This window comes from Macaca fascicularis, chromosome 7 (genome assembly GCF_037993035.2).
Source record: "Macaca fascicularis isolate 582-1 chromosome 7, T2T-MFA8v1.1".
Taxonomy (NCBI): domain Eukaryota; kingdom Metazoa; phylum Chordata; class Mammalia; order Primates; family Cercopithecidae; genus Macaca; species Macaca fascicularis.
In genome coordinates, this window is record NC_088381.1 from 52,520,147 (window position 1) to 52,545,604 (window position 25,458).

General features: G+C 46.6%; 1 protein-coding gene and 1 pseudogene across 2 annotated transcripts in view; one reads left to right on the forward strand and one right to left on the reverse strand.

Annotated features, from left to right (window-relative positions):
- The window catches only part of LOC135971851 (golgin subfamily A member 6C-like), a 35,081-nt gene extending 12,242 nt beyond the window's left edge, over positions 1 to 22,839 (forward strand). Inside the window, exons 7-24 of one of the 2 annotated variants that reach the window (XM_073996398.1) lie at positions 4,222 to 7,569; positions 9,238 to 9,357; positions 11,281 to 11,361; positions 12,213 to 12,251; positions 12,517 to 12,567; positions 12,668 to 12,749; positions 12,846 to 12,952; positions 13,987 to 14,073; positions 14,181 to 14,288; positions 14,482 to 14,569; positions 14,956 to 15,485; positions 15,762 to 15,842; positions 17,155 to 17,230; positions 17,661 to 17,752; positions 18,313 to 18,415; positions 18,499 to 18,599; positions 18,691 to 18,844; positions 18,931 to 22,839. In XM_073996398.1, coding sequence (XP_073852499.1) covers positions 7,486 to 7,569; positions 9,238 to 9,357; positions 11,281 to 11,361; positions 12,213 to 12,251; positions 12,517 to 12,567; positions 12,668 to 12,749; positions 12,846 to 12,952; positions 13,987 to 14,073; positions 14,181 to 14,288; positions 14,482 to 14,569; positions 14,956 to 15,485; positions 15,762 to 15,842; positions 17,155 to 17,230; positions 17,661 to 17,752; positions 18,313 to 18,415; positions 18,499 to 18,599; positions 18,691 to 18,844; positions 18,931 to 19,130 — 2,184 coding nt within the window. In that variant the 5' untranslated portion in view covers positions 4,222 to 7,485 and the 3' untranslated portion in view covers positions 19,131 to 22,839. Of the gene's footprint in view, positions 1 to 954; positions 7,570 to 9,237; positions 9,358 to 11,280; positions 11,362 to 12,212; positions 12,252 to 12,516; positions 12,568 to 12,667; positions 12,750 to 12,845; positions 12,953 to 13,986; positions 14,074 to 14,180; positions 14,289 to 14,481; positions 14,570 to 14,955; positions 15,486 to 15,761; positions 15,843 to 17,154; positions 17,231 to 17,660; positions 17,753 to 18,312; positions 18,416 to 18,498; positions 18,600 to 18,690; positions 18,845 to 18,930 lie in introns of those variants that run through there. The other variant, XM_073996399.1, reaches the window with a different exon arrangement.
- Positions 110 to 1,135, reverse strand: LOC135971565 (MKI67 FHA domain-interacting nucleolar phosphoprotein pseudogene; annotated as a pseudogene).
- Positions 22,840 to 25,458: the final 2,619 nt, after the last annotated feature.

Consider the following 25,458-nt stretch of genomic DNA (forward strand, 5'->3'; position numbering starts at 1 on the left):
TCTGGAAAGGGCAGCACTACAAATCCAGGGACAACTAAGGAACTCCCACCCTCACTGCTAGGCAGATCAGATTCTCTCTCCTGCTCATTGGAAATGACACAGAGAGTTTTCAATAGATTTTTTGCAGAGGAGCATCTGTATGGAAAGGTCCAGTAACACTGGGACCAGGGGTACTGCCAGGGCAAGCCAAAGCCTCAGAGGCTGGAGGAGCCTGGAGCACATGCCGAATGTTCATCTGCAGAGCAAAGCACAAGCATGGAGCAGAAGTCCAGAGTGAAGGCATGCAGGAGAGGAAAATCACCTCCCAGCCCATACAGGCCTTCCATGGTGTGGTCCTATTTTGAGTTTTGTACTTAGATGTCTGTGAGGTTGCCTGTATTCTTAATACAAATCCCACTTAAGCCAGCCTAGAATAGGTCAAGATAAATGTAATGACTTGACTTGGCTGGAGAACAGTGGCTTGGTCACGGCTCACTGTAGCCTCAACTTCCTGGGCTCAGGTGATCCACTTCTGCCTCCCGAGTAGCTGGGACTACAGGTGTCAGCCAACTTGCCCAGTTAATTTTTTGTATTTTTCTCATGAAAATATTTTTCAGAAGAAATCTATATACATTGAATATCACTGACTGCTTTTTCTTCGTCTTCTATGAATGTGTAGGTGTTTGAGTCTCTTATATTTCTTCTTTGACACAGGATATGGGCAGTTTGAAAACTATTTCATTATCTTCATCATTATCATTCATTTCAGCCACTTCAGATTTTTCATTTCTTTAAAAATGTTGATGTAGAAACCAATGTGGGGCCATAGATATCCACTGTCTTCTCAGGAGTGTCAGAAGTGCCTAAAACCTTTTTCTTCTTTTTGCATAAAACCTGGGCTTTTATAGACATCTGACAATTCATTTTTGAAATACTTTCCATTTTCTGTAAAATCAAAGAAAGAAAATCATAATCAATTCCTTTTTAAGCTAGTTTCTTCCTGAGTAATCCTTCTTTGTTTTTAAATTGCTCCTCCTTCTGTAGCTTTTTTGTAAGTGCTGATTCTAATTATACATTTCACTGATGGATATTATGGCTGCTTAAATGGAATATTCCAGTCTTGAAAGAGTTCTTTCTGTACTTTTTCAGATGGCATAAAATGACTCTCCAAGAGTCTTTCACCAAACAGGTAGTTGTTCATTGTTTCAGCAACTATCTTGGCAAAATCCTCAGACTTAAACTCCACAAATGCATAGCATTTGCTATTTCCTGGCTTTTTATTTCTGGATAGTCTGAACCTTGTAACAGTGCCTTGCAACTGGGAGAAATAGGAAAGGATCTGGGTTTCATTCAGTAGGTTAGGTAGGTGGCACACATAGACTACTCCAGAAGAAAGTCGTTCTAGTTTTTGTGTGTGGTTTTGTTTCTGAGATGGAGTTTCACTCTGTTGCCCAGGCTGGAGTGCGATGGCATGATCTCAACTCACCGCAACCTCTACCTTCTGGATTCAAGTGATTCTCCTGCCTTAGCCTCCTGAGTAGCTGAGATTACAGGCATGCACCACCACACCTGGCTAATTTTTGTATTTTTTGTAGAGACAGGGTTTCTCCCTGTTGGTCAGGCTGGTCTAGGACTCCTGGACCCAAGCAATCTGCCTGCCTTGGACTCCCAAAGTCCTGCAATTATAGGCATGAGTCACTGCACCCAGTCCAGCCTTTACTTTGAAATATATGTTGTACATCCAGTCAGCAGTGAACTCTGGGGGAACACCAAAGATGAGAAAAATGAGAGAAGAGATACCTCCAATTAAAGGAGTTAAGACCAGATGCTTGAACTTATGTTTTAAAAAGTCACTGCAGGTTGGACACTGGCTGATGCCTGTAGACAGAACACTTTGGGAGGCTGAAGTGGGTGAACCACTTGAGCCTAGAAGTTTGAGACCACCCTGGGCAACAAGGCAAAACCCCATCTGTACACAAAATGAAATAAATTAGCCAGACGCGGTGGCGCCTGTGGTCCCAGCTACTTGGGAGGCTAAGGTGGGAGGTGGAGGCTGCAGTGAGCTGAGATCCACCACTCCACTGCAGCTTGTATGACAGAGTGACACCCTGTCTTTAAAAAAAAATCAGTGTTTTGTGGTTTTCTGGGTGAAACCTCTGTTTCCATAAGAAAAAAAGGGGGTTTGGACAGTATGTATTACTAATTCAAAATCATAACCAGATGCTTAAAGTAAATCATTGTATCTATTGTTTCAAAAACCAACCTCAGGATTATTAAAAGTTCGTTTTATTGGATTTTTCTTTAAGCTGAGCTGGTTCACTCAGGTCTGTCACTTCCAAGCCCATGTTTTCCTACTGTTTAACCCTATTTGAAAGAAAAACTGCAGCTAAGATTATGATCCATCCTGAGATGAAAAGTTTCACACATATACACCACACATACCCCCCACCACAGTATGATGACACAGTGACCCAAACTTAGGCTAATGGTACCTCTGCCAGCAAATGCATTTTTTTCTTTATTCTAATTTTTTTTCTTTATTTCTTCTAACAGCAGCAAATGCATTTAACCTTTTATTGAGATTCTCAACAGCTACCATTTGGTTTGTAGAGCAAATTGTTTACAAAGTAAGTTTTTTCCATTTTTGATATTTTAATGAAAATTATGTTCTTCAGTTTTAAAGCTCCGTCCCTCTCCCAAAGAAAGACAAATAACTAACTACCAAGTAATGATTTCTTATGAAAAGAACAAAAGCAAAAACAGCTTTTGGACACTTCTGGAACATGGGTAAGCTTCCAAAGTCAAGACCTTCTGGGCCCAGTGGAGGTGCTAGGCTGCCTCAGGACACCATCAGCACTTCCCCATCCACAACATCCTCCACAGCGGGGAGCCATGCGCGGACCCCGGGGGGCTTCCTGTTCCACAAGCTCCCCTCTCTTTTTCCTCTCCACCCTTGCTGCTGGGCCTCCCCTCCAAATCTGCCTAACGAAGGCAGCAGGGTCTTTAATACGGTTCGGCTTTGTCAGTGTGGAAAGGGTACTCTAGAAAGCTGAGAGATTCCCTGGTCCAGTCTAGGGGAGGAAAAAATATGCAGTGTACCATAGATGGTTTCACTTGTCCACTCAGACACATGCTCATACTTATTCGATGGATGTATCAGATGCTTCAAAAGTCCTGATGTGTAGAAGTAGAACAAAACTTGCTTGTGAAAAAAGAAGTTGCAAAATTATAAAAATGTCTGCAGCAGTTCAGGCTCCTGAGGACAAAGCTGGTTCTGCTAAGTAGTTATTTTGACATGCACAGCAGCTTTCCCTAGAAGTCCTGTGTTCTGGGGGTTTCATTTAGACCACAGGAAGTTGAAATCGAAGTTTAAAAGGTTCTCTGCTGACAAAATGTGCTATATCCATTGGTGGACTTCTACTCAGTAATGAAAGGAACAAACTACCAAAACCTGTCATATGTCATGGACCAACCTCAAAAACATTAGCTAAGTAAAAAAAACCAGACAGGAGAACACATATTGTGTAATTCCATTGATTTGAAATGTCCAGAAAAGGCAAGTTGATGGAGACCGAAATGGTCTGATTTACCTCAAGAGGTAGGGATTCAAGCTCTCTAGAGTACATGTGATACATACATGAGAAAAAATAAGGAAATAAATTTAAATGTAAATAAATGAAAATAATACTTCTCCCTGATTATAAAGAAAATCACGTTCTTTTTGTGATAATTTGGAAGACAAAATATGAAGAAAAGTCTTTAATGTTGCCACTCAAAACATTCTGGTTTGTTGTTTTTTTACATCTTTATGCATTTGAACATTTTAAAAAGTAGAATCATAATATATAGTCTTTTGTCACTATGTTTTGGGCATATTTCTATGGCAGTAAATATATCCTTGGCATCATCCTTTTTAAAAGCTTGATGTATATTAAGTTAATCATTGTCACCCCAGAAGTAAATTTTCTTATATATATATTTTAATGGATGAAGCAAGCATTTTTGGGCTGAATTCATAGAAGTAGAATTTCTGGAGGAAAATAACATAAAACACTTTTAAGATTTTTCATAGAAATTTTCAAATTATCCTGCAGAAAAATTGGTTCAGAGTTTATACTCCCAAAGTGGCAGAGCTCCAGTGTCCCCTTCCATTTGTCCACTTTACTGGTATTTAAGGAGAAAATCTCATTGTTTTCATTGCATTTCTTTGGTTTCTAGTGCTTTGGAATTTTTTTTTTTTAGATGGAGTCTTGCTCTATCGCCCAGGCTGGAATGCAACAGTGCAATCTCGGCTCACTGCAACCTCTGTCTCCTGGGTTCAAGCCATTCTCCTGCCTCAGCTTCCCAAGCAGCTGGGATTACAGGTACCCGCCACCATACCTGGCTAATTTTGTATTTTTAAGTAGAGATGGGGTTTCATCATGTTGGTCAGGCCGGTCTCGAACTCCTGACCTCAGGTGTTCCACCCGCCTTGGCCTCCTAAAGTGCTGGGATTACAGACATGAGCCATGGCACCCAGCCTTGAATCTTTTTTATATGCTTATTGGTCATTTTTTTTCTCGTGGGAAGTGCCTGTTTCTCCATTGCCTATTTTCTGGCCAACCTCCAAAGTCACATTTCACTTAAATTTTATCCTGCTGATTGAAAGCATTTTAACATAAACAGGAGCAGGACAGACTGTAATTATGTAGATCTTGCTCTGTCACCCAGACTGGAGTGCAGTGGCATGATCATAGCTACCACAGCCTTGTACTGCTGAGCTGAAGCAATTTTCCTACCTCATCCTCCCAAGTAGCTAGGACTACAGGTGTGTGCCACGATGCCCAGCTAATTCTTAAAAATTTTTGTAGAGATGTGAATTCACTGTGCTGCCCAGGCTGGTCTTGAACACCTGACATAAAGTGATCCTCCCACCTTGGTTTGCCAACGTGCTGGGATTACAGGCGTGAACTACTGCTCCCGGCCAAGAGCTCATTTTGTTTGCTAGTGGAGTTCTTGGTATCTTTTTATGTTTGAGGCTTTGGTGCTAGTGCTGAAGTATTACACTCACCATCTGAGGTTTGCAGGACTTTTGTTTTTAATATTGAACAGATGGAACTGTGTATTTCTGTATCTTTGCAGGCATACAAAATGTGCCTACCACGATTCTGCTTTATATCCATTGAAAGCAAGAGTAATACAGTCAAACTTTGCCTGGCTTACAGGCTTTGAAAGAATGGAGTATTTTGATTTAATTCTATTAACTTGGAAGTGTGAAGGTGAAAAGAATCCAAAACTTACATTTCTGGTTGAATGCAATTTGAAAATACAGCCAATCGCCGGGCGCGGTGGCTCAAGCCTGTAATTCCAGCACTTTGGGAGGCCGAGGCGGGCGGATCATGAGGTCAGGAGATCGAGACCATCCTGGCTGACACGGTGAAACCCCGTCTCTACTAAAAAATACAAAAAACTAGCCGGGCGAGGTGGCAGGCGCCTGTAGTCCCAGCTACTGGGGAGGCTGAGGCAGGAGAATTGCGTGAACCCGGGAGGCGGAGCCTGCAGTGAGCTGAGATCCGGCCACTGCACTCCAGCCTGGGCGGCAGAGCGAGACTCTGTCTCAAAAAAAAAAAAAAAAGAAAAAAAGAAAATACAGCCAATCATTCCCCTTTTCTTCTGTAGTAAGTTTGGACATTCCAACCTACTTGGTGTTTTATTGTAGAACTGCTAGTGTGCCTGAGACTTACATTGTGAAGATAAGTTTTTAAAACTTGAGAGGTAGGAGGGTGTAAATGGTACTGTATGAGATCAGGCTGGATGAGCACTGACACTTGTAAATAAACTTTTTAGAGTGAATCTCTGATTGCCACTTGTTTTCTTATTAACTCATAAAAATAGAACACTTCGGATGGAGGGTGGGAGTAGGAAGGAAACATGTGTTTTAATTGCATGTCATGGTTTCGTATCAAGACAGAACATATAGCATGTCTGGCTTTGGACCTACAGAAGGAAACACATTTTTCTACCTGCTGTATGCCAGAGGTTCTTGAACACCTGGAGGGATTACTGCAGCACAGATTGCTGAGCCCTACTCCAGAGTTTCCGATTCACCAGGTCCAGGGTGGGGCCTGAGAATTTGCACTTATAAAAAGTTCTCAGGTTCTGCTGGTGCTGCTAGTCCAGAGACTACATTTTTGAGAACCCTCTTGTCTACTAACTGTAAATTGTAGAATTCTAGAAAAAAGCTTAGTTTGGTGTGGGAAAAGAAGCTCATAGGTTATGAAGCAAATCGTGAAAGATTCAACCCTTGATCTCAGCCTAGTGTGGAATTCAGGTAACAAGCAATACACAGTGACATAACATATTTTTTGGTTTTCATGATTGTAAGTCATAGCCAAGTATCAAGTGAGAAATTCAGTTTCATTTGCAAGGCTTAGAGAGGTCAGGTGATTCTAGAAAAATAGACCTTGTATATACTTTAAACCAGAAAGAGCTTTGAGTGCTTATTAAGTTGAAAGCTTTGTGTTTTTATTTACTTTTGACTCTTTTACTTTATTTATTTATTTTTTTTTGAGATGGAGTCTCATTCTGTCACCCAGGCTGGAGTGCAGTGGTGTGAGCTTGGCTCACTGCAACTTCCACCTCCCGGGTTCAAGTTATTCTCCTGCCTCAGCCTCCTGAGTAGCTGGGATTACAGGTACCCACCACCACACCTGGCTAGCTTTTGTATTTTTAGTAGAGATGGGGTTTCACCATGTTGGCCAGGCTGGTCTTGAACTCCTGACCTAAGGTGATCCACCCACCTAGGCCTCCCAAAATGTTGGGATTACAGGTGTGAGCCACCGCACCCAACCCAAAAGCTTTGTGTTTTTAAAGATATTAGACATGTTTCTTGTTTTTTAAAAAAATCTTAATAATGTAGGAGAATAAAAGAAATGTTTTTCCAAAAAACACAAATCATTGTGATTATTTTACCTTATTGGAATGTTGGATAATATAGTCCACTTCATTAGTCATCAAACATGCTCTGGATTTTCCATTTTTATAGGATTTGTCTCAATTGAGGTAATACTGGTAATTCTTGTACTCCATGTGAAGGTGAAAAATGTAGGCCAAAATCATAGACCATGCATAGAAGCTGGATAATGAAGAGAGCTCTGGAGGAACATGTGGACACACACACACACTGACACACATATATTTAGAGTATAAACACATATACTTTTTAAAGTTTATTTTGAACGTTTTAAAGCAAAAGCCAGCCCCCCCCTCCCGGAGAAGGCAGGCCCCGCCCCTCTCCCCAAGTGGGCGGGGACAGCAGTAGCATGGGCCACTTTCCTTGTGATATCACAGGTTCCTCTGGCCACACTGCTCCCTGGCCACGCCTCCTTTCCTTTTCATCTTTCTCATTGACCAATGGGCTTGGAGAATTAAGGCCACGCCCCCATTCTGCATTCTAGTGGGGCCCTGGTTACGCCTCCTCTGGCTCAGTCACACAGCCCCCTGGTAGGTGACTGGAGGTGTTCGCTGATGTGGCCCCAACCCTGCCTCCCTCCCCACCCCATGATGTTAGACGAGACTCAACGGAGTCAATTGGCAGCAGCCAAGAAAAAGGTAAGACACAACAGGTCATGGCCCCCCAACCTAGCCAGAGATCCCCTCCGATGACAAGACCACTGCCAGAGTACATAGCACTCCTGAGGCACACTGGGCTGGGCCCCCTAACGCTGGCACCTCTGGGCTCCCCCCACCAAAGTCTCATCAGTCAGTCCTGCCCCCTCAGCAAGCAGCCCAGCCTCTGCCCTCACCAGTCGCCCCATGGTGACTTTTGGCAGGTGACTCCTGGGGCTCCCTGCTCCGTACTCGCCCCTCACATCCTGCTGCCCCAAGCCCAACCTCCCTGGGTTCTTTGGGTTCAGCTGTCCGAGGACCTGGGTCCCCCAGCCCCAGTCCCCCACCATCGCCAGTCATCCCCGGGTGATTTTGGGCTGCTGACTCTTGGGGTTTCCTGCTGCAGACTGTACTCTCCCCTCCTGCTGACCCAAGCCTGACCTCCCTGGGCTCTTTGGACCGGCATCTCCAAAGGCCTGGGCACCAGCCCTACGTCCCACTCCCCCATCATGGATCAGCAACTCAGCCATTGCACTGATGTGGTTCCCCCCACCCCCAGGAGGAGTAGAATGTAGTGACATCACAGTTCCCCTAGGAACTGTCATTACTGCTTCAAGACTGGCCTATGATCTTACAACCCAGTCCCCTAAGCATTCTCACCCCATTTCTGGTTCCTCTGGCCACAGCACACATTTCCAGCTGGGAGGGGAATGGGGACTATGGGACTTAGGAGCAACAGGTTTCAGGTTGCCTTACCCCCTTTGCATAGACATTGACTTTGTGAAAAGCCTACACTTCCCCTGTGAGCTCAAACGTTGACAGCATCTCTGGGTGGCAATGGGAGAATGGGTTTGGTTTGGTTTTCTCCTAGCCTTCTACTCTTCAGAGAGACTTTAACATGTTTTTCTGAGTTCTCCACCTCATATTCTAATTCTCCACAGTTCTGGGACCAGACTGCCCTTCAGTCAGTGGTCTCTGAAGTGAGATTTGCTTATCTTCTGTGGAAAACTGAACTTGACAGCTTGAATCTTCCTCATATCATCTCAACTTGGGGTACTTTGAGTGCCACAGGATAAATGTGGGAGATCTTTCTGAAGCATCAGTTTCCCTTGATTCTCTTGAGAGAGAAAAAACGCTAATGTACTTAGGGATGACAGTCACATACGTTTCTAAGAGTATACCAGACTTCTCTCTGAAATGAGACTTGGGTTGTCCTCTTTCTGATAAATTCCCAGATTTAACAAAAAAGCTGCCTTCTGCCATGAGGACACATGGATATAAAAGTTTGAGAGGTCCTGGTGCACTTCTTCACACTTACAGACGTGTGAGGATGTGTGACTCCAAACCACACAGTGTGCAGTTCCTGCCTACTTAATGTTTAGTTTTCTACCTCTGGCTCTGATTTTGGTCTCTGGCAGCTGCTGATTCATGGCAAAACCCCAGAGCTTGGACTCAGAAGACTGAATTTAAGTCCCATTATTGCCCACCCTCCCTTTTTTTTAGCCATAATATCCATCCCTCTCAATCAGTAAGTGATTGTGAAAACACCTTGTACAGTTGTTGGTGACATTAAGTCAGATGGTGTATAAGAGTATTTTGAAAAACTGTAAAGGGGACATGGCCGTAGGGGCTGGTAGTCCTCATGAGTATGACTGCTCTTCTTTCCCACAGCTAAAAGAATATCAGCAGAGGAACAGCCCTGGTGTTCCGGCAGGAGCGAAGACAAAAAAGAAGAAAACTGGCAGTAGCCCTGAGACAACCACTTCTGGTGGTTGCCACTCACCTGGGGATGTGAGTCTTGGCTGGCCAGTCTCCTGGGGACAGGGGGCCCAAGGGGGCAGTAGAGGGTAATTGTTAAGATTGCTGGGTACTGGTTAAGAATTTTGGGTTTGAATCCTGCCTCTCCATTGGCTAGGGATCTGATTTATAGCAAGTTGCTAGAGTTCTTTGGGCCTCTCTTTTCACATCTATAATATACGGGTAGTGTTGTTTGATTTTCATTTCTGAAGTTTAAATGATATTCCATATTGTTGTTGTTTTTATGTTAATCCCTAGTACATGTCCTGCTGTGAACACCCAGGATACCCAGGAAATGGTCATTGCTGTTTGATTTTCCTGATCCCCAGTCTCAAGGGAGAGCTGGGCCAATGAGTACAGCCACTTGCTATCAAGCTGTCCCTTTAGGAGTCACAGAAGGGGGCTCAGGGTGTGGTGAGGAGAGCCCCAGGCACTAGGAGTAAGAGAAGATCTAACTTGCCACCAGCTTGCTGAGTGACCACAGAAAAATCACTTCTTCCCCTGAGCCTCAGTTTTCTCCATTGTAAGATGATACTGGACAAGATCAGTGTCTTTCAAACTTGTTTTTTAGCTGGAGCCCCCTTAGTTCAAGTGAACCCTTAGTCAGGAGTCTGGTTTTTTAATAGAGGTGGAGGTCTGGAGCTCTACCAGATTCATCGTCCACGTCCTGGGCCTGAGGAGAGGGGTCCAGTGAGCATATTAAGAGCTGCATTGGTCAGGTGACTCCACTCTGACTGCATCGCTCAGCGGACTTTTCCATCTATTTGTTCCTGCCCCTGGCAAGGCAGCAGGTGGCCATTTGGAAGAATGGCACAGGCCATGGTTTCAATCTCCTCTGCTCTTCCTCAGCGTTTTATTTTCCTGAAACCACATCTTCTTCGTACCCTGACTTTTTTGTTTCTCTCTAAGCCACTTCTGTCTTTTTCCCCTGCCCTTGTTTTTCCCTTGTCCCCTCCTATAGATTCAGGACATTCTGAAGGTGCTGGTGTCCAACCTTAACCATTCCAGTGGGGTAGCGCTCCCCCATTGCACAAGTGGAAGGTGAGGCAGTGCCAGGACTGCTCTATGGCTTGCTCTCTCCAGCTGTGCATGCCCCTGAGGCTTCTCTGGTTTTGGGGATACTTTGCCTCTGCCTTGTTTTATGTTGCTGCCATTAACCTTCATCCTGTTTATGTCTGCTTCTTCACCTGCTTGATTGATTGGGTTTTATCCTTCCCCGCATCTTTTATCATCTTGGAAATGGTGAGACCTTACAGTTTAAAAGTAACTTGGGAATAACATACAGAGCAGACATGTGCGATTTGGGGATTTTTTTTTTTTTTTTTTTTTTTTTTTTTTTTGAGACAGAGTCTCACTGTGTCACCCAGACTGGAGTGCAGTGGTGCGATCTCAGCTCACTATAACATCTGCCTCCCAGGTTCAAGTGATTCTCTTGCCTTAGCCTCCTTAGTAACCTGGATTACAGGCACCTGTCACCACGCCCAGCTAATCTTTGTATTTTTATTAGAGACGCGGTTTAACCATGTCGGCCATGCTGGTCTTGAACTCCTGACCTCCACTGATCCACCTGCCTCAGCCTCCCAAAGTGCTGGGACTACATTCGTGAGCCACTGGGCCCGGCCCCTTTGCTGTTTTTATACTTTCTCTATATCCATAACTGTTTCCCTGTACGTTTTTTTTTAATTTCTCTTTTTTATTACTCCTGCATCATCAGCTACCCTGAAGGATCTGGAGGTAAGAGGCCCTGAGCCAAGGTGCAGTGACCCTGCAGGCCAGCCCTCCAACCTCCTCTCACAGTGGGGGCTGGGTGCCCCTCTGCCAGCTGAGACAGTCCACACACACCCCAGCCCTAATGATTGTTCTCTCTACCTCTTCCCACAATCCTCCTCCAACTCCTCCTCTCTGCATGCGCCTCAGAGCCGGAACCAAGAACTGGAAGTAGCTCTGGACTCAAGCTCCACAACAATCAATCAACTCTATGAAAACATAGAATCACTGGTAAGAATTCAGTGGGGTCCTGTGATTCCACACTGCCAATCCTGAGCTTTAGTTTCCCCTTAGGGCTCTGAAGAAAGGGGCTGGGGCCCCTGAGGCCAAGGGCAAATGGGGAGCTGGAGCACCCAGGCCTCACCAGGAGGGACCCCAGAGCAAGGAGCATGCAGCATGGCTCTTCTGTCACTGTCCTCTTTGCTGACTCTCTCTTCTCCAGACACCCCTGCTCCGGTCCTTGCCACACATGCCCTGGGGTTGTCACCTCTCAGGGAAGCACTAGCCTGATGATTTGTCGGGGCCCTGTATTTCTGCTGTGACTCAGTCCCTAATTTGCTCTTTGAGTCTGGACAAGCCACCTCTCCTCCTTGCGCTGGTGTTTCCGAAGGAGGTAGAGCATCAAAGGTCTCGGTTAGCTCTGAGAGTCTGAGATTTAAAGGCTCCTACAATGGAAACCTAAGGGCCAAGGGCTCCTGTCTGTCCTTTTCCATTCTATATCTGCTGTGAAGAACTGTACCTGGCTCGTACGTGCTCAGTAAATGTTTGTTGAATGAACGCACCTTTCTCAATCACAAGCTGGCAGAAGGGTGGGCCTTACTCAGACTCTGTCCCTAGAGGTTTATGTTACTGTCCTTTGGAGAGAATCCAGATTCAGACTTTGAGTTCTGTGGCTGTGGGCAAAAACCAACAAAGACCCAAATCCTCTGTCTTTGGGAGCTTGAGGACAATTGTCCATTCATGTTGCCATTGGGTCTGAGAATGTTGTCGTTAAAATTCATTCCTGGCCCCTGCCTACCGCTTCCTGGGGGATAGAGTTGAGGGGGACCCCCTCAGTCCCCTGAATTTGACTGTCCCCACAGAAACAACAGAAGAAACAAGTGGAACATCAGCTGGAAAAAGTAACATGATTTCTTTGTTTGCTCACAACATGACTGCTGGGTTTGAGGGGCACTCAGATGTAGAGGCGCCAGTCTCGTCTCGCCCACTCCCAGCCTGGGGAAGAAGGCTCACTCCTCAGATTCCACCCCATACCCACAGGGTCCCTGATAATCTGATTCCATGAGTGAGCCTGTGCTGGGGCATTGGTGGCATTCTGGGGGCATGTCTCTTGCTGTGCCATCTCTGCCTCCCCCGGGTAAGAGCTCTGTCTTCCTCTTCCTACAGGAAAAGAAAGCAAACAATGACATACACAAAGCACAGACGGAGCAGTTAGAGGTGAGTGGAGGGTGGGGAGTTTTCTCCTGTCCTCCGGAGAATGTTTCTTTCCTTCTCTTTCAGCACTTGCTTGGCTTTTCTCCCAAACGTTCAATTCCAGACAATCAACATCCTCACATTGGAAAAGGCAGACTTGAAGACCACCCTTTACCATACTAAACGTGCCGCCAGACACTTCGAAGGTGGGAATCTGGGCACCCCGTCATCCTTCACCCTGGCACTTTGACAGGTCTTCAGGGGGACTCCTTTGGGTCCCATCTCCACCTCTGTCATTACAGAAGAGTCCAAGGATCTGGCCGGCCGCCTGCAATACTCTTTACAGCGTACTCAAGAATTGGAGCGGGCTCTCTCTGCTTTGTCTACACAGCAGCAGGAAGAGGACTGGGTGAGTCCAACCAACTGCCCCATCCCCTGGCAGCCTGGCTTCCCAGATGGAGGAGAGAGTGTAAAGGTCCCCTCTACAGGATGCAGTGTCCTGCCCAGAAGGCAGCATGCTCATTTCTAGCTGCTATTGTGTGTGGTTGTTAGAGACAGCCTGGGGCTGAGTCAGCTGCTGTGGGTGAGTTGAGGGGCACTGTGGGGAGTGACCACTGCACACACAGCTTGAACGCCAAGTGCCTGCCCTGCCCTTACCTGGCTGTGGCCTTGGCCAAATCCTAGGTGGGGTATTGGGTATTGTACTATGAAGGTACAGAAGAGTACCTTTAGTACGTCACCATTTCTGTAGAGAGAGGAAAGGTGTGTGTGTGTGTGTATCTGTGTCTGTGTGTGTGTACATACTATGATAATATGCATGAAACATGTCTGCAAGGGTTCGCAAAAAACTCAGGAGCGAGTAACAGGGCGGCTGGGAGACACTTCTATGGTGTACCTTCTGAGTTTTGGACTATGTGAATGTATCATCCTTTCAAAAAGTGAACAAAAGATTAATTTCCCCTTCCTTTCTATGCCCCCACGCCCAGCAAGGAAAATGGGCTTAGAGAATCGGATAGACCTGGGTGTTCAAATCCCAGCTCTGTCTCAGTGATCTTAGGCAAGCACTTAACCTCGAACACTCCATGTTTTTCATCTACACAATAGAGGTAATCCTAGTAACTGTCTCATATGGTTGTGAGGATTACATGGGATTGCTAGTATGGAACCTGGTAAAGCACTCCATAAAGGTTCAAACAGTGGTAGTAATAACAGTAATAACAACAACAATGTTATCTGATCTCTCTGGGCCTCTGTTAGCCAGCTGTAAGTTCGATCTCTTTCCCTGTCCCTTCCAACTTTACTGAGTTCTTTTAAAAACCAGGCCACGGGCTTGGAAATGCCCTGATCTTTACTGATCAAGTTGTACATTGAGCCTAGCCCTAGCCCTTTAAGGGACACTGCCCGGGCTCCCCACATCAAAACTTCTCACTCTTCACCATCCAGTCCTCGAGCCGCAGTGAAGCCGTCCTCCAGCGGCAGTTACGGCAGACCTTAAAGGAGCGGGCGCTGCTGAACGCACACGTGACACAGGTGAGGCTTTGCAGAGGGAGGGATGTGGAGGGAAGATGACCCCAGGTGGCCAGGAGCAGGTGAGGACCAGTGACAGCCCTTCCTCACTTCTGTGGCCATTCTTGCAGGTGACAGAGTCATTGAAACAAGTCCAACTGGAGAGAGACGAATATGCCCAACATATAAAAGGAGAGAGGGCCCGGTGGCAGGAGAGGATGTGGAAAATGTCGGTGGAGGTGAGACCTGAGCCTTCAGCCCCCACCTTAGATGGGTCACTGGGTCTTTCTGGGCATCTGTAACATGGGACTAGTACAGCTAGAGGTGGTCATGGGTCTGGGCTTTGTGGAGGTGGGGGCAGAGAGGAAGATGGTAGCCTGTCCAGCCACCAGCCCCTCTCTCCAGGGCCCTTTCCCCCTGTGCTTTGGACAGGCTCGCACATTGAAGGAGGAGAAGAAGCGTGACATACATCGGATACAGGAGCTGGAGAGGAGCTTGTCCGAACGCAAACACCAGATGGGTAAGATGGGGCTGGTGTGACCTGGGAGCAGGACTGGCATCAGAGGGCTGTGGGGTGGCTTAGGATGCCCCAGGGAGGTGGGTGAATGGAAGGGCTTTGAGGCAGAGGGAAAGAGGTCTGTGCCAGCAGCTGGCAAGTCTTGTCATCTGCATGAGCCTCAGGGTCCCCATCAGCTAAGAGCGAGGAGTGCCGTTGTCAGCCACCCACAGTGCTCTCTATCTGACATGGCTTGGAAATTGGCTACCATCGGGTGCGAGGAATCATTAGCAGTGAGGCCAAGTTTGGGAAGCCTGAGAGGAGCTGTGCATCAAAAGGAGGGCTTTTTCTTTGAGGGGGGGTGGTGGGTGGGGAATCCAGAGGCCCTTATTGTCTGCTTCATTTCTCAGCTGAGCCTCCATCCCCAGTGGACCCAGCAGGGACATCTGAGGTGGATCAGCTACAAGATGAGGCCAAACACCTGAGGAAGGAGGTGGAGAGTTTGGTGGGAAAACTCCAATCCCAGGTGGAAAACAATCAGGCCTTGAGTCTCCTGAGCAAAGAACAAAAGCAGCGGCTCCAGGAGCAGGAGGAGAGGCTCCAAGAGCAGCAGGAGAGGCTTCAAAAGCAGGAGGAGAGGCTCCAAGAGCAGGAAGAGAGGAGGTTACGGGAGGAGGAGAGACTATGTGAGCAAAAGAAGAGGCTTCGGGAGAAGCAGAAGAGGCTGGGGGAGCAGGGTGAGAGGCTGCGAAAGCAGGAGGAGAGGCTGCGAAAGGAGGAGGAGAGGCTACAAAAGCAGGAAGAGAGGCTGTGGGAGAAGGAGGAGAGGCTGCGAAAACAGGAGAAGAGGCTGCGAATACAGGAGGAGAGGCTCGTGCTCTCCCAGAACCACAAGTTCAACAAGCAGCTGGCCGAGCCACAGTGCAGCTTTGAGGATCTGGTGGGTTGCCCCACCTGGGCAGCCTGCCCTCATCCCTAGCCCTCCAGGTCTTTGTTTCCCCACCTGTAAAATGGGGCAGTGTAGCCCTCACATGACATGGTACTTCGAAAGGCATCTGTGAGCCAGAGCTCATCAGGCCCTGCTCTGATGGCTGTAGGGGAGAGGGGATGATTTTTCTAACCTACCTCCACCCTTTCCGGTGACATGGGAGGCAGACACCAAGTTCTGGGGTCTCCAGCTGCAGTGGCTGACCACTGATTGCTTCTCTCTGTCCAGAACAACGAGAACAAAAGCACACTGCAGTTGGAGCAGCAAGTAAAGGAGCTGCAGGAGAAGCTGAGCGAGGTGAAGGAGACGGTAACCTCTGCCCCATCCAAGAAGGGCTGGGAGGCAGGCACCAGCTTCTGGGGAGGGGAGGTGCCAGGCCAAAGGAAGCTCCAGCTGGGGGGCAGGTGACCCCAGCACCTTCCACGGCAGCTCCATGACTGTTTCTTGCTTCCTACCCTCTGACTTTTAGAGGTGGGTAGCCCTGGGCTCCTCCCAGGTCTGGACATCATCTTCCCAGCTAGAGGCATGGATTCCCCCAATCATAGGGGTGGAGACAGTGGTATAAGAGGGTCCTTATGCTGGGCACAGTGGCTCCTGCCTGTAATCCCAGCACTTTGGGATGCTGAGGCAGGAGAATCACTTGAAGTCAGGAGTTTGAGACCAGCCTGACTAACATGGCAAAACCTCATCTCTACTAAAATTATACCAACAACAAAAAATTAGCCTGGCATGGTGGCACATGCCTGTAATCCCAGCTACTCAGGAGACTGAGGCATGAGAATCTCTTGAGCCTGGGAGGTGGAGGTTGCAGTGAGCTGAGATTGCACCACTGCACTCCAGTATGGGCCACATGGTGACACTGTCTCTAAACAAAAGAAAAAAGCCTCCTTAGATTCAAACCGGATTCCGGCCTCGGTTCCACTGGTCACCATCAACTACTTTTCATCTCTAAGTCTCTGTTTCTTTAGCTTCAAAAGGAAGCTAGCATTTTTCTTATGGAGGTGCTGGGGATTAAATGAGAGAACACATGGAAAGCATTAGGCATGGAGCACACTTAGCAGATGGTGATTGGCTCCCTCAGCTTTTCCACCAGTCTGTGGCCTACAGTTTAAATGGTGGGAAGAAGGACAGGAGATTTGAGGCTGGGGAAGGAGGCATGGGGTTCTAGGCAAGGGGGGAAGTCTCTTAGGCCTGGAGCAAGGGGCCAGGGCAGGTGACAGAGCCCCACCGTGCCCTCGCTACCCTATTAATGGGCCCAGAATCTGGAAGCCAACCACCACATGCCCTCATGCCCAGGGTCTTCCTGCAGATACAGCTGAAGAGCCAAGAGTCTCAGAGTCTGCAGCAGCAGCAGTGAGACTAGTACCAGGGTCACCTGCAGCAGTACATGGTCACCTATTAGCAGCTGACCTCTGAGAAGGAGGCGCCGCACAGGCATTTACTGCTGCAGACCCAGCTCGTGGACCAGCTGCAGCAGCAGGAAGCTCAGGGCAAAGCGGTGGCTGAGATGGCCTGCCAAAAGTTGCAGGAGACCCAGGAGAGGGAGTCGCTGAGGACAGGGCCCCGAGGAGGACGACCTGGCATCCTCCGTGCCTTCTCACTCTGTTTTCCATTCCCTTAGGAGTTCCTAGAAGCTGCCAGCCAGCAGAACCAACAGCTAGAGGCCCAGCTGAGTCTCATGGCTCTCCCTGGAGAAGGTACAGGAGACCACTCAGAGGAAGAGGAGAGAGCCCCAGGAGGAAGGGGGGACTGTTAGCAGCATAGGATTGAGGGGTTGGAAGAGACCTTTAGAAGAGCTGGTTGTTAAGCCAACCGGGTGTCTGCACTAAGTTTGGCATCAATATGATGACCTCCCGGGAGCAGGGGGCCACCAGGTTGCCTAAGGATGAGTGAACTGGCCCAGATCAGAAAGGGAGCAGGTCAGAACTCCCACACCAACCGCTAGTGTGACTGTGCCTGGGCAATATAGAAGATCTTGGATCTTATAAGAAAACTAAAGAACAGCAGCTCATTCCCCTCTGGGGAGGGGCTGGCTCAGGGTAACACAGTGAGGGTGGGGACAGAGGTGGGCCCACAGTACTTCCCTTGTTGGGTTTTCTGAGGACCCCTCTGGCCACCTCCCTACAGGAGATGGAGGAGGACATCTGGACACTGAGGAGGAGGAGGCGCCTCAGCTCATGCCAAGCATCCCAAAGGGCCTGGAGAGCCAGGAGGCCACGGTGAGTCTGACTTTCCCTGTCCCCACTTTGCCACCTTCCTCTGTGGTCCCTCCCAGACCCTCTTATGCTCTTGCTTTCCCCCCCTTCTGATTTCTCTGGACATTCACCCCTTCCGGGAGCCAGTGGTCAGACACCACTTCACCTGTGACCAACAGGTGCACTCTCTGAGGCCCCAAGGGAAGGGGCTGTGCTCCACCTCCCTGCCCCATTTGTTCTGTGTATGCCCCTACAAGAATACTCAGCTCTTGCCTTCAAGTGGCATTTTCAACTCCGCTGGAGCCAGTTCCCAGGAGGAGCAGGCACGGCTATGTGGGCAGCGGAAGGTGTGAAGGCTGTGCTGCCTGCCCCTGGCTCACCTGGTGGCCTCGGCCTGGAAGGAGCCAGAGGAGAGGCCCCAGCCCCAGGGACTGGGGGTGAGTTTGTGTGTGGGGAGAGCTACCGGGCCCTGTAGGAGGCCATGGAGAAGGTGAAGGTGAGTGAGTCCTGGCATGGGCCAAGAAAAGTGGGGGCGGGGCAGGACAGGTCACTCCCGTGATGTGGCCCTATTATTTTGGCTCCAGAGCAGCTTTATGGACCTCCCGAGGGAGAAGGTGGACGGGAAGCAGCAGGTGGAGAAACTAGAGCTTGGATTCTTCCAGCTCTCTGGAGCGACAGATGGCATGAGTAAGCAGGAGGCCAGGGCATGGGCACGGGGAGCTGCAGGGCCTTCAGAGGGGCCCCAGTGTCTGAGCCGTGTCCTCTCACAGGAGAGCACATCACGGTATATGAGAGCCAGAGGGCAGGGCCAAACACGCGGCACCAGGAGGAGGAAGCCAGCAGGCTGGCCCAGAACGAGGAGGAGATGAAGGTAGAGGGTGTGCAACATCTCTGCGGGGGTGGAGGTGAGGGTGGGTGCTGGCGCCGGCTCAGGCGTGGTAACTGAGCACCCCTCCCTTCAGGTGAAGCTGCTGGAGCTGCAAGATATGGTGTTGCCGGTTGTGGGCGACCACGAGGGACATGACAAATTCCTCCCTGCTGCCCAGAACCCTGTTAATGAGCCCGCTCCAGGGGCCCCAGCCCCCCAGGAACTTGCAGCTGCAGAGGAGCAGGGTGGTGAGTAGAGCCCTCAGGCGGGGTGGGCAGGCCGGAGCAGGGGAGGCTCGCAGTGTACTCAGAGCCCCGCCTCCCTCTCTCTGAAGATTTTCAGGACAGCGTGGAGCCTGCACCGGGACAGGCCAGGGAGGGTTCTCCCCGTGACAACCCCACTGCACTGAAGATCCTGCAGCTGCTTCCTGTAACGCAGGACACCCAGGAGCACCCAGGCTTGGCCAGCAAACCCTGCGTGCCATTCTTTTACCGGGCAGCCGAGAACAGAGAGATAAACGTCATCATCATCTGAGAGCTGGTCAAGAAATTTAAAATCAACAACAAAAAGTTATGGGGTTAATCCCCTACACAATTCATCTACTTCATTGGAATGTTAGAACCCCTCATGTTTATTTATGTTTCTAATTTACAGTTTAAATTTATTTATAAAAAGTTAAGGGAGAGGGATCTTTCCCTGATATTCACTCTGGCATCCGTTAGCATTTTTGTTTTTAATTGATAATTGTAGGTCATTAGCTCACATATCGAGTTTGCCCTTACATGGTGGGAGTTCAAACACACAAAGACCCACTATTTGCACAAAACTATTCTTACTGGTTTGGAATAGGCTGCCCTGCTTTTTAAATGTTATTGCAGCATGTATATTCATTACAGAATTCAGATAAAATTTGCTTATGTTCTGCTATTATGTTTGATCGATTCCTAATCACAGTGAGCTCTTCATTAGCTCAATACGTGGTTTGCCCTCAAGGGCACACTGTTTCTTACTTTGTAATATGCCCCTGTGAATACTGACATTTAGAGTTGTTTAAAGGCCAAAAACTGGAAACAGATTTTCCCCTATTTTCTGTGTATTGGGGATGGGAGTGATAACATTTTGGGGAGCTTTTTAAATCTCACAGAAGAGGAAAGTGGCCTGCTCTGGCAGGTGTGTGCGGGATAGAGTGTGTTTCATTTGTTCTGGTGCCAGGAATGAGCGCGGTACTATGGTAGTTCCCTTAGGATTTGTACGTGCTCTGGGCTCATGAAGATATCGCAGCATGAGCTGCAGCGGTTGGACTCTTTCTCAATGACCTAAAAGGGATTATTTCTGAGGAATGAAAGGCTCCCGTCATTGACTGTGGATGCGGAAAACATTTTCTAGCTTAGAGCATTTATATCTACAATACATTTTAAAGTCAGAGTTCATGTTACCTGTTTTAATCACATGACTACATGTCCCAGTACACAAAAGGGCACTGCTTGGCATTCTTCTTAGTGTATTTAGTGACGATCATAAGAAACACTTTCAGAGTTTAAATGTCCCTGGAACAGGCATACAGGCTCTAGTCAAGAATGAATTCGAGTGAAGGAAAGCTGTGTGACACCTGGCATTCCTCTATGTTCACGGAGCTTCTTTGAGGCTAGAAGACTGATTTTACCATCTAGACCTCTCTGGCTAATACCTATTCTTCAGCCACATTGGTTAATCTGACATAGGAATTACTTCTTTTCCTTGAATGGAAAACACTTTAAAAATAATAACAACCATTTTAATAAAGTAATACATGTGAGAGTATTTGTTGAAACAAAAAGCAGTTTTAGTGGACAGTGTTATACTACATTTGAAAATCAAGAAGTTTATGCAACTTAAAATATTTACAAACTGCAATGCAATCCACTGTTTGTGAATGTCAAAGTATTATGAGTAAAAGTATCTACACAATCACAGAATTATATTTCCTCACAAAGTTCTTAATGAAGAGTGAAATATGTTTTTGTACCTCTTGGTTTCAGTTAGAGGCATATTTTGTGCCATATTTATGTGCCTATACAGGATGAATGAATTATTTCAGTCATACGTTGCCTAAATCATAACTTCATGATGCTTGAGAAAGAATCAACAGTTAAAACTTCATGAAGTTCTAATGTGTGTGTTCCAAAATACATCACAGTATTAGGATGTAGGGAGAGATGTATGTGCGCTCCCTGGGGTGTGCAATTCTAGTTACTAGACCATCTCCAATTTTAGCATTTGGCATCCTCATGATACTTTTATCAATATGACATTAATAGGAGAGCAATAATATGATTTTACAGATGAAATAACAGATTTGCCTGCATTCACTGAAAGAGTACAAATATTGGTGCTTCAACTGACTCTTCCAAATTGTATGAATTTATCAAAGTATTGGATAAACCCAGTTTCGGAATGATAAAGAAAAACTGTTAGACCAAATAGTGTGGCTAATTAACAGTGGTACAGTTTCTAAATACCACTCTTTGTGTAGGGATTTTGTCCTATGTTTCAGAAAAAGCTAAAAAGAATAGAAATCCTATGACAACAACTTAAGTGTTTCTTCAAAGCATGCAGTCTTTGCAATACCTCATTCAGCCAAGTATTTGTTCTCTTCCTCATTCGGTATAAGGCAGCTTTCAATTTGCTTAGAAGGCAACACTAGAAGGTTAGAGATCATCAGAAATATAAAATTTGAAAATGTGAGTTCAACTGAATAAATTTGAATTTCTGTTAGAAGAATCAAAATACCTATTTAAAGATTGCAATATATGGTCGTTATTTTTAAAGTTTTTGATTAAACCTGATAGGTTTTCCAGAAATGAAAAAAAAAAAAAAAAATCAGTTCTAAAACCAAAGCTGATATTTAGAAAATGTGAAAAGGTACATCAGCCCTATCCATAATACAGTTTCTCTAAAACCGTATCTTACAGAGTCACTTTAAAATAATATAACTATTCAAAAATATAACTTCTATCTTAATGTTTTGAAATCAGTTAAAGCATGTTAAAATGCGAATACTGTAGTTTAATAGAAAGAACCTGGGGGAAGGAAAAGTAGAGAAAGAAATGCCAATTACAATGCCAAGCTTTATTTGCTGAATTTTCTTAGAATGACTTTTACCAATTTATGAATTCCTGTCAACAGAATGTATAATGGAAGTACTGAAAGACTGTTGTCTAAAGTGCCATTATTGACTGCTACTATGATGCTACTGCAATGCAGTAAGTTAGGAAATTGTTGCAAAGTGCTGTTTTTGCCATGAAATTTTGTGTGTCTTGGAAACTATGGTGTTAAAGATATTGAGACTGTGCAAATGCTGGGCACGCTTGGCATGAGATCATCGGATTTTATTTTTACAAAATTGTAACTATGCAAGTGTGTTTATTAGAAAAACACAAACCAAAGTTACGGGATAAAAAAGTTGTGGATGAAAAAGTTATGGGATAAACAATGTTGTGGAAAAGTTGTGGCAAAAAAAAGTGTTGTGGAAAAAAAGTAGAATAACACTTTATGACAAGTTTTTTAAAAAGTATTATGAAAAAGAAGTTATGGGATTAAAAAAAAAGTCATAGAATAAAAATAAATAAAAGCAGGCCCCTGTCAGCATAAGCCTGGAGAAGTGGGGCTGGAGTCTTCACCCCCACCATGTCCCTATCACCCCTTCCCAGTCACCCCTTTACCATTAAGGTAGCAAGACAAGATCCCTGTCTAATGGGGGGCAGACAACCAGACCCTTTGCCACCTTGACCAGGGCCGAGTCCTTACATTCCTGGACGATGATGTTTGTTATTGAAGAGCCAGAGGCTGGTGGAGCTGGTTTGTTTGGAGGAGGCCTGATGGCCTCCCTACTCTCACCAGAGCAACTTTTCCCTCAGGGGAGCTCCCATCTTCTTATTCAGAGAGGCAGCTGAAGTGGGACAGTGGGGCTAAGTGTAGAACAGGTGAGGGCACGGGCTGCTGGGGTGGCCCCCCTTCCCCAGTGTACATATAGTATCTGTGTAACATTTTGTATATTCCAGGGGTTAGGGCCACCCTCTGTATTGTACCTCATGGAGGTTGGAGCTGGCATATGGGGAGGAGGTTCTAGTCATTACTTATGGCTGGGAGACTTATTTATTGATAGCATAGGACAGAGGAAGGAGGTGGGGATGGGGTTGTGGCTCCCTGGTGATATGACTCCTGTTTATTTTGCTTTTCATTATGGAATAAATGGATTTAGCCTTACTGCTCAGCCTGGTGGGTTCCCGTTTCCCACACTGGGTCCTGGAGTTTGTGCCACTGAACGAAGAGCCCGGAGTGTCTGAGCATGTCCAGCTCAGCTGTTGGGGACCTTCCAGGCCTGTTACCTGTATGCTGCCTGGTGACACCTGGTGGATTTCACAGGGGCTGCCATGGTGCCTATGGGGCACAGTGAGGCCCTGACAGCCAACAGGCTCAGAAGCCTGATCTACCGGTGGCCAGGAAGGCAGATACCAGCACCCAAGGACACTGACTTCCATCCACCCCAGGCTTCTTCCATTTTGTCCCCCTGCCTCCCTCTCCTGTCTGCGCCTCGTGACCAGTTCTATCTGTCCCTCCAGAGTGCCCACTGCCCCGCGGGCTCCCTCCAGGCTGAGTTCATGGCCCTGCTCTCTAGTGACCAGAGCAGGCTTCACAGGATAAGAGCCAGCTAAGCTCCAGGGGCTTTCCAGGAAAAGTGTCCCTCAGAAAGGGTGTGGCCTTTTCACCACTCCCAACAGCACCCTAGAAATGGCTTGGCCTTTTCCCTCCCTGAGCTCCACAGAGAACACAGTCAGCAGAGGACACATTCCCCGTCATCCAGAAATGGGTTTGATTCTCAGCTGAGGGACAGCAGGACTGGTAGAGACTGTCAGGCCACATGGCTGCCTGCACAGCACCTCCATGCTTGGTGGGGGCTTGGAGGGATGGCGGAGGCTGGCTGTCCACAGGCTGCACATGACAGGGAGGCTCACTGGAGGTGGTGCAATTTGGAGGGGAATGTCAGGGGAGAGCTTTCTCTTGTCGGGCCACAAGATTCCACAAGGACAGCACGGTGACTGATTCCCAGCGCTAGAGGTGAGGCAGTTGGCCATGTGTAGGGGTGTGTGTGTGTGTGTGTGTGTATGTGCATATATATATATGTATATGTATGCATGTAGTTATAGATATTTATAGAACGGCGCAGGGCATACCACAGAGTATTTATAGATATTTATAGAACAGGGCAGGACATACCACAGAGTATTTATGGATATTTATAGAACAGGGCAGGGCATACCACAGAGGATTTATAGATAATTATAGAACAGGGCAGGGCATACCACAGAGTATTTATAGATATTTATAGAACAGGGCAGGGCATACCACAGAGTATTTATGGATATTTATAGAACAGGGCAGGGTGTACCACAGAGTATTTATAGATATTTATAGAACAGGGCAGGGCATACCACAGAGTATTTATAGATATTTATAGAACAGGGCAGGGCGTACCACAGAGTATTTATAGATATTTATAGAACATGGCAGGGCATACCACAGAGTATTTATAGATATTTATAGAACAGGGCAGGGCATACCACAGAGTATTTATAGGTATTAATAGAACAGGGCAGGGCATACCACAGAGTATTTATAGGTATTTATAGAACAGGGCAGGGCGTACCACAGAGTATTTATAGATATTTATAGAACAGGGCAGGGCATACCACAGAGTATTTATAGATATTTATAGAACAGGGCAGGGCATACCACAGAGTATTTATAGATATTTATAGAACAGGGCAGGGCATACCACAGAGTATTTATAGATATTTATAGAACAGGGCAGGGCATACCACAGAGGATTTATAGATATTTATAGAACAGGGCAGGGCATACCACAGAGTATTTATAGATATTTATAGAACAGGGCAGGGCGTACCACAGAGTATTTATAGATATTTATAGAACAGGGCAGGGCATACCACAGAGTATTTGTAGATATTTATAGACAGGGCAGGGCATACCACAGAGTATTTATAGATATTTATAGAACAGGGCAGGGCATACCACAGAGTATTTATAGATATTAATAGAACAGGGCAGGGCATACCACAGAGTATTTATAGGTATTTATAGAACAGGGCAGGGCGTACCACAGAGTATTTATAGATATTTATAGAACAGGGCAGGGCATACCACAGAGTATTTATAGATATTTATAGAACAGGGCAGGGCATACCACAGAGTATTTATAGATATTTATAGAACAGGGCAGGGCATACCACAGAGTATTTATAGATAATTATAGAACAGGGCAGGGCATACCACAGAGTATTTATAGATATTTATAGAACAGGGCAGGGCATACCACAGAGTATTTATGGATATTTATAGAACAGGGCAGGGTGTACCACAGAGTATTTATAGATATTTATAGAACAGGGCAGGGCATACCACAGAGTATTTATAGATATTTATAGAACAGGGCAGGGCGTACCACAGAGTATTTATAGATATTTATAGAACATGGCAGGGCATACCACAGAGTATTTATAGATATTTATAGAACAGGGCAGGGCGTACCACAGAGGATTTATAGATATTTATAGAACAGGGCAGGGCATACCACAGAGTATTTATAGATATTTATAGAACAGGGCAGGGCGTACCACAGAGTATTTATAGATATTTATAGAACAGGGCAGGGCATACCACAGAGTATTTGTAGATATTTATAGACAGGGCAGGGCATACCACAGAGTATTTATAGATATTTATAGAACAGGGCAGGGCATACCACAGAGTATTTATAGATATTAATAGAACAGGGCAGGGCATACCACAGAGTATTTATAGG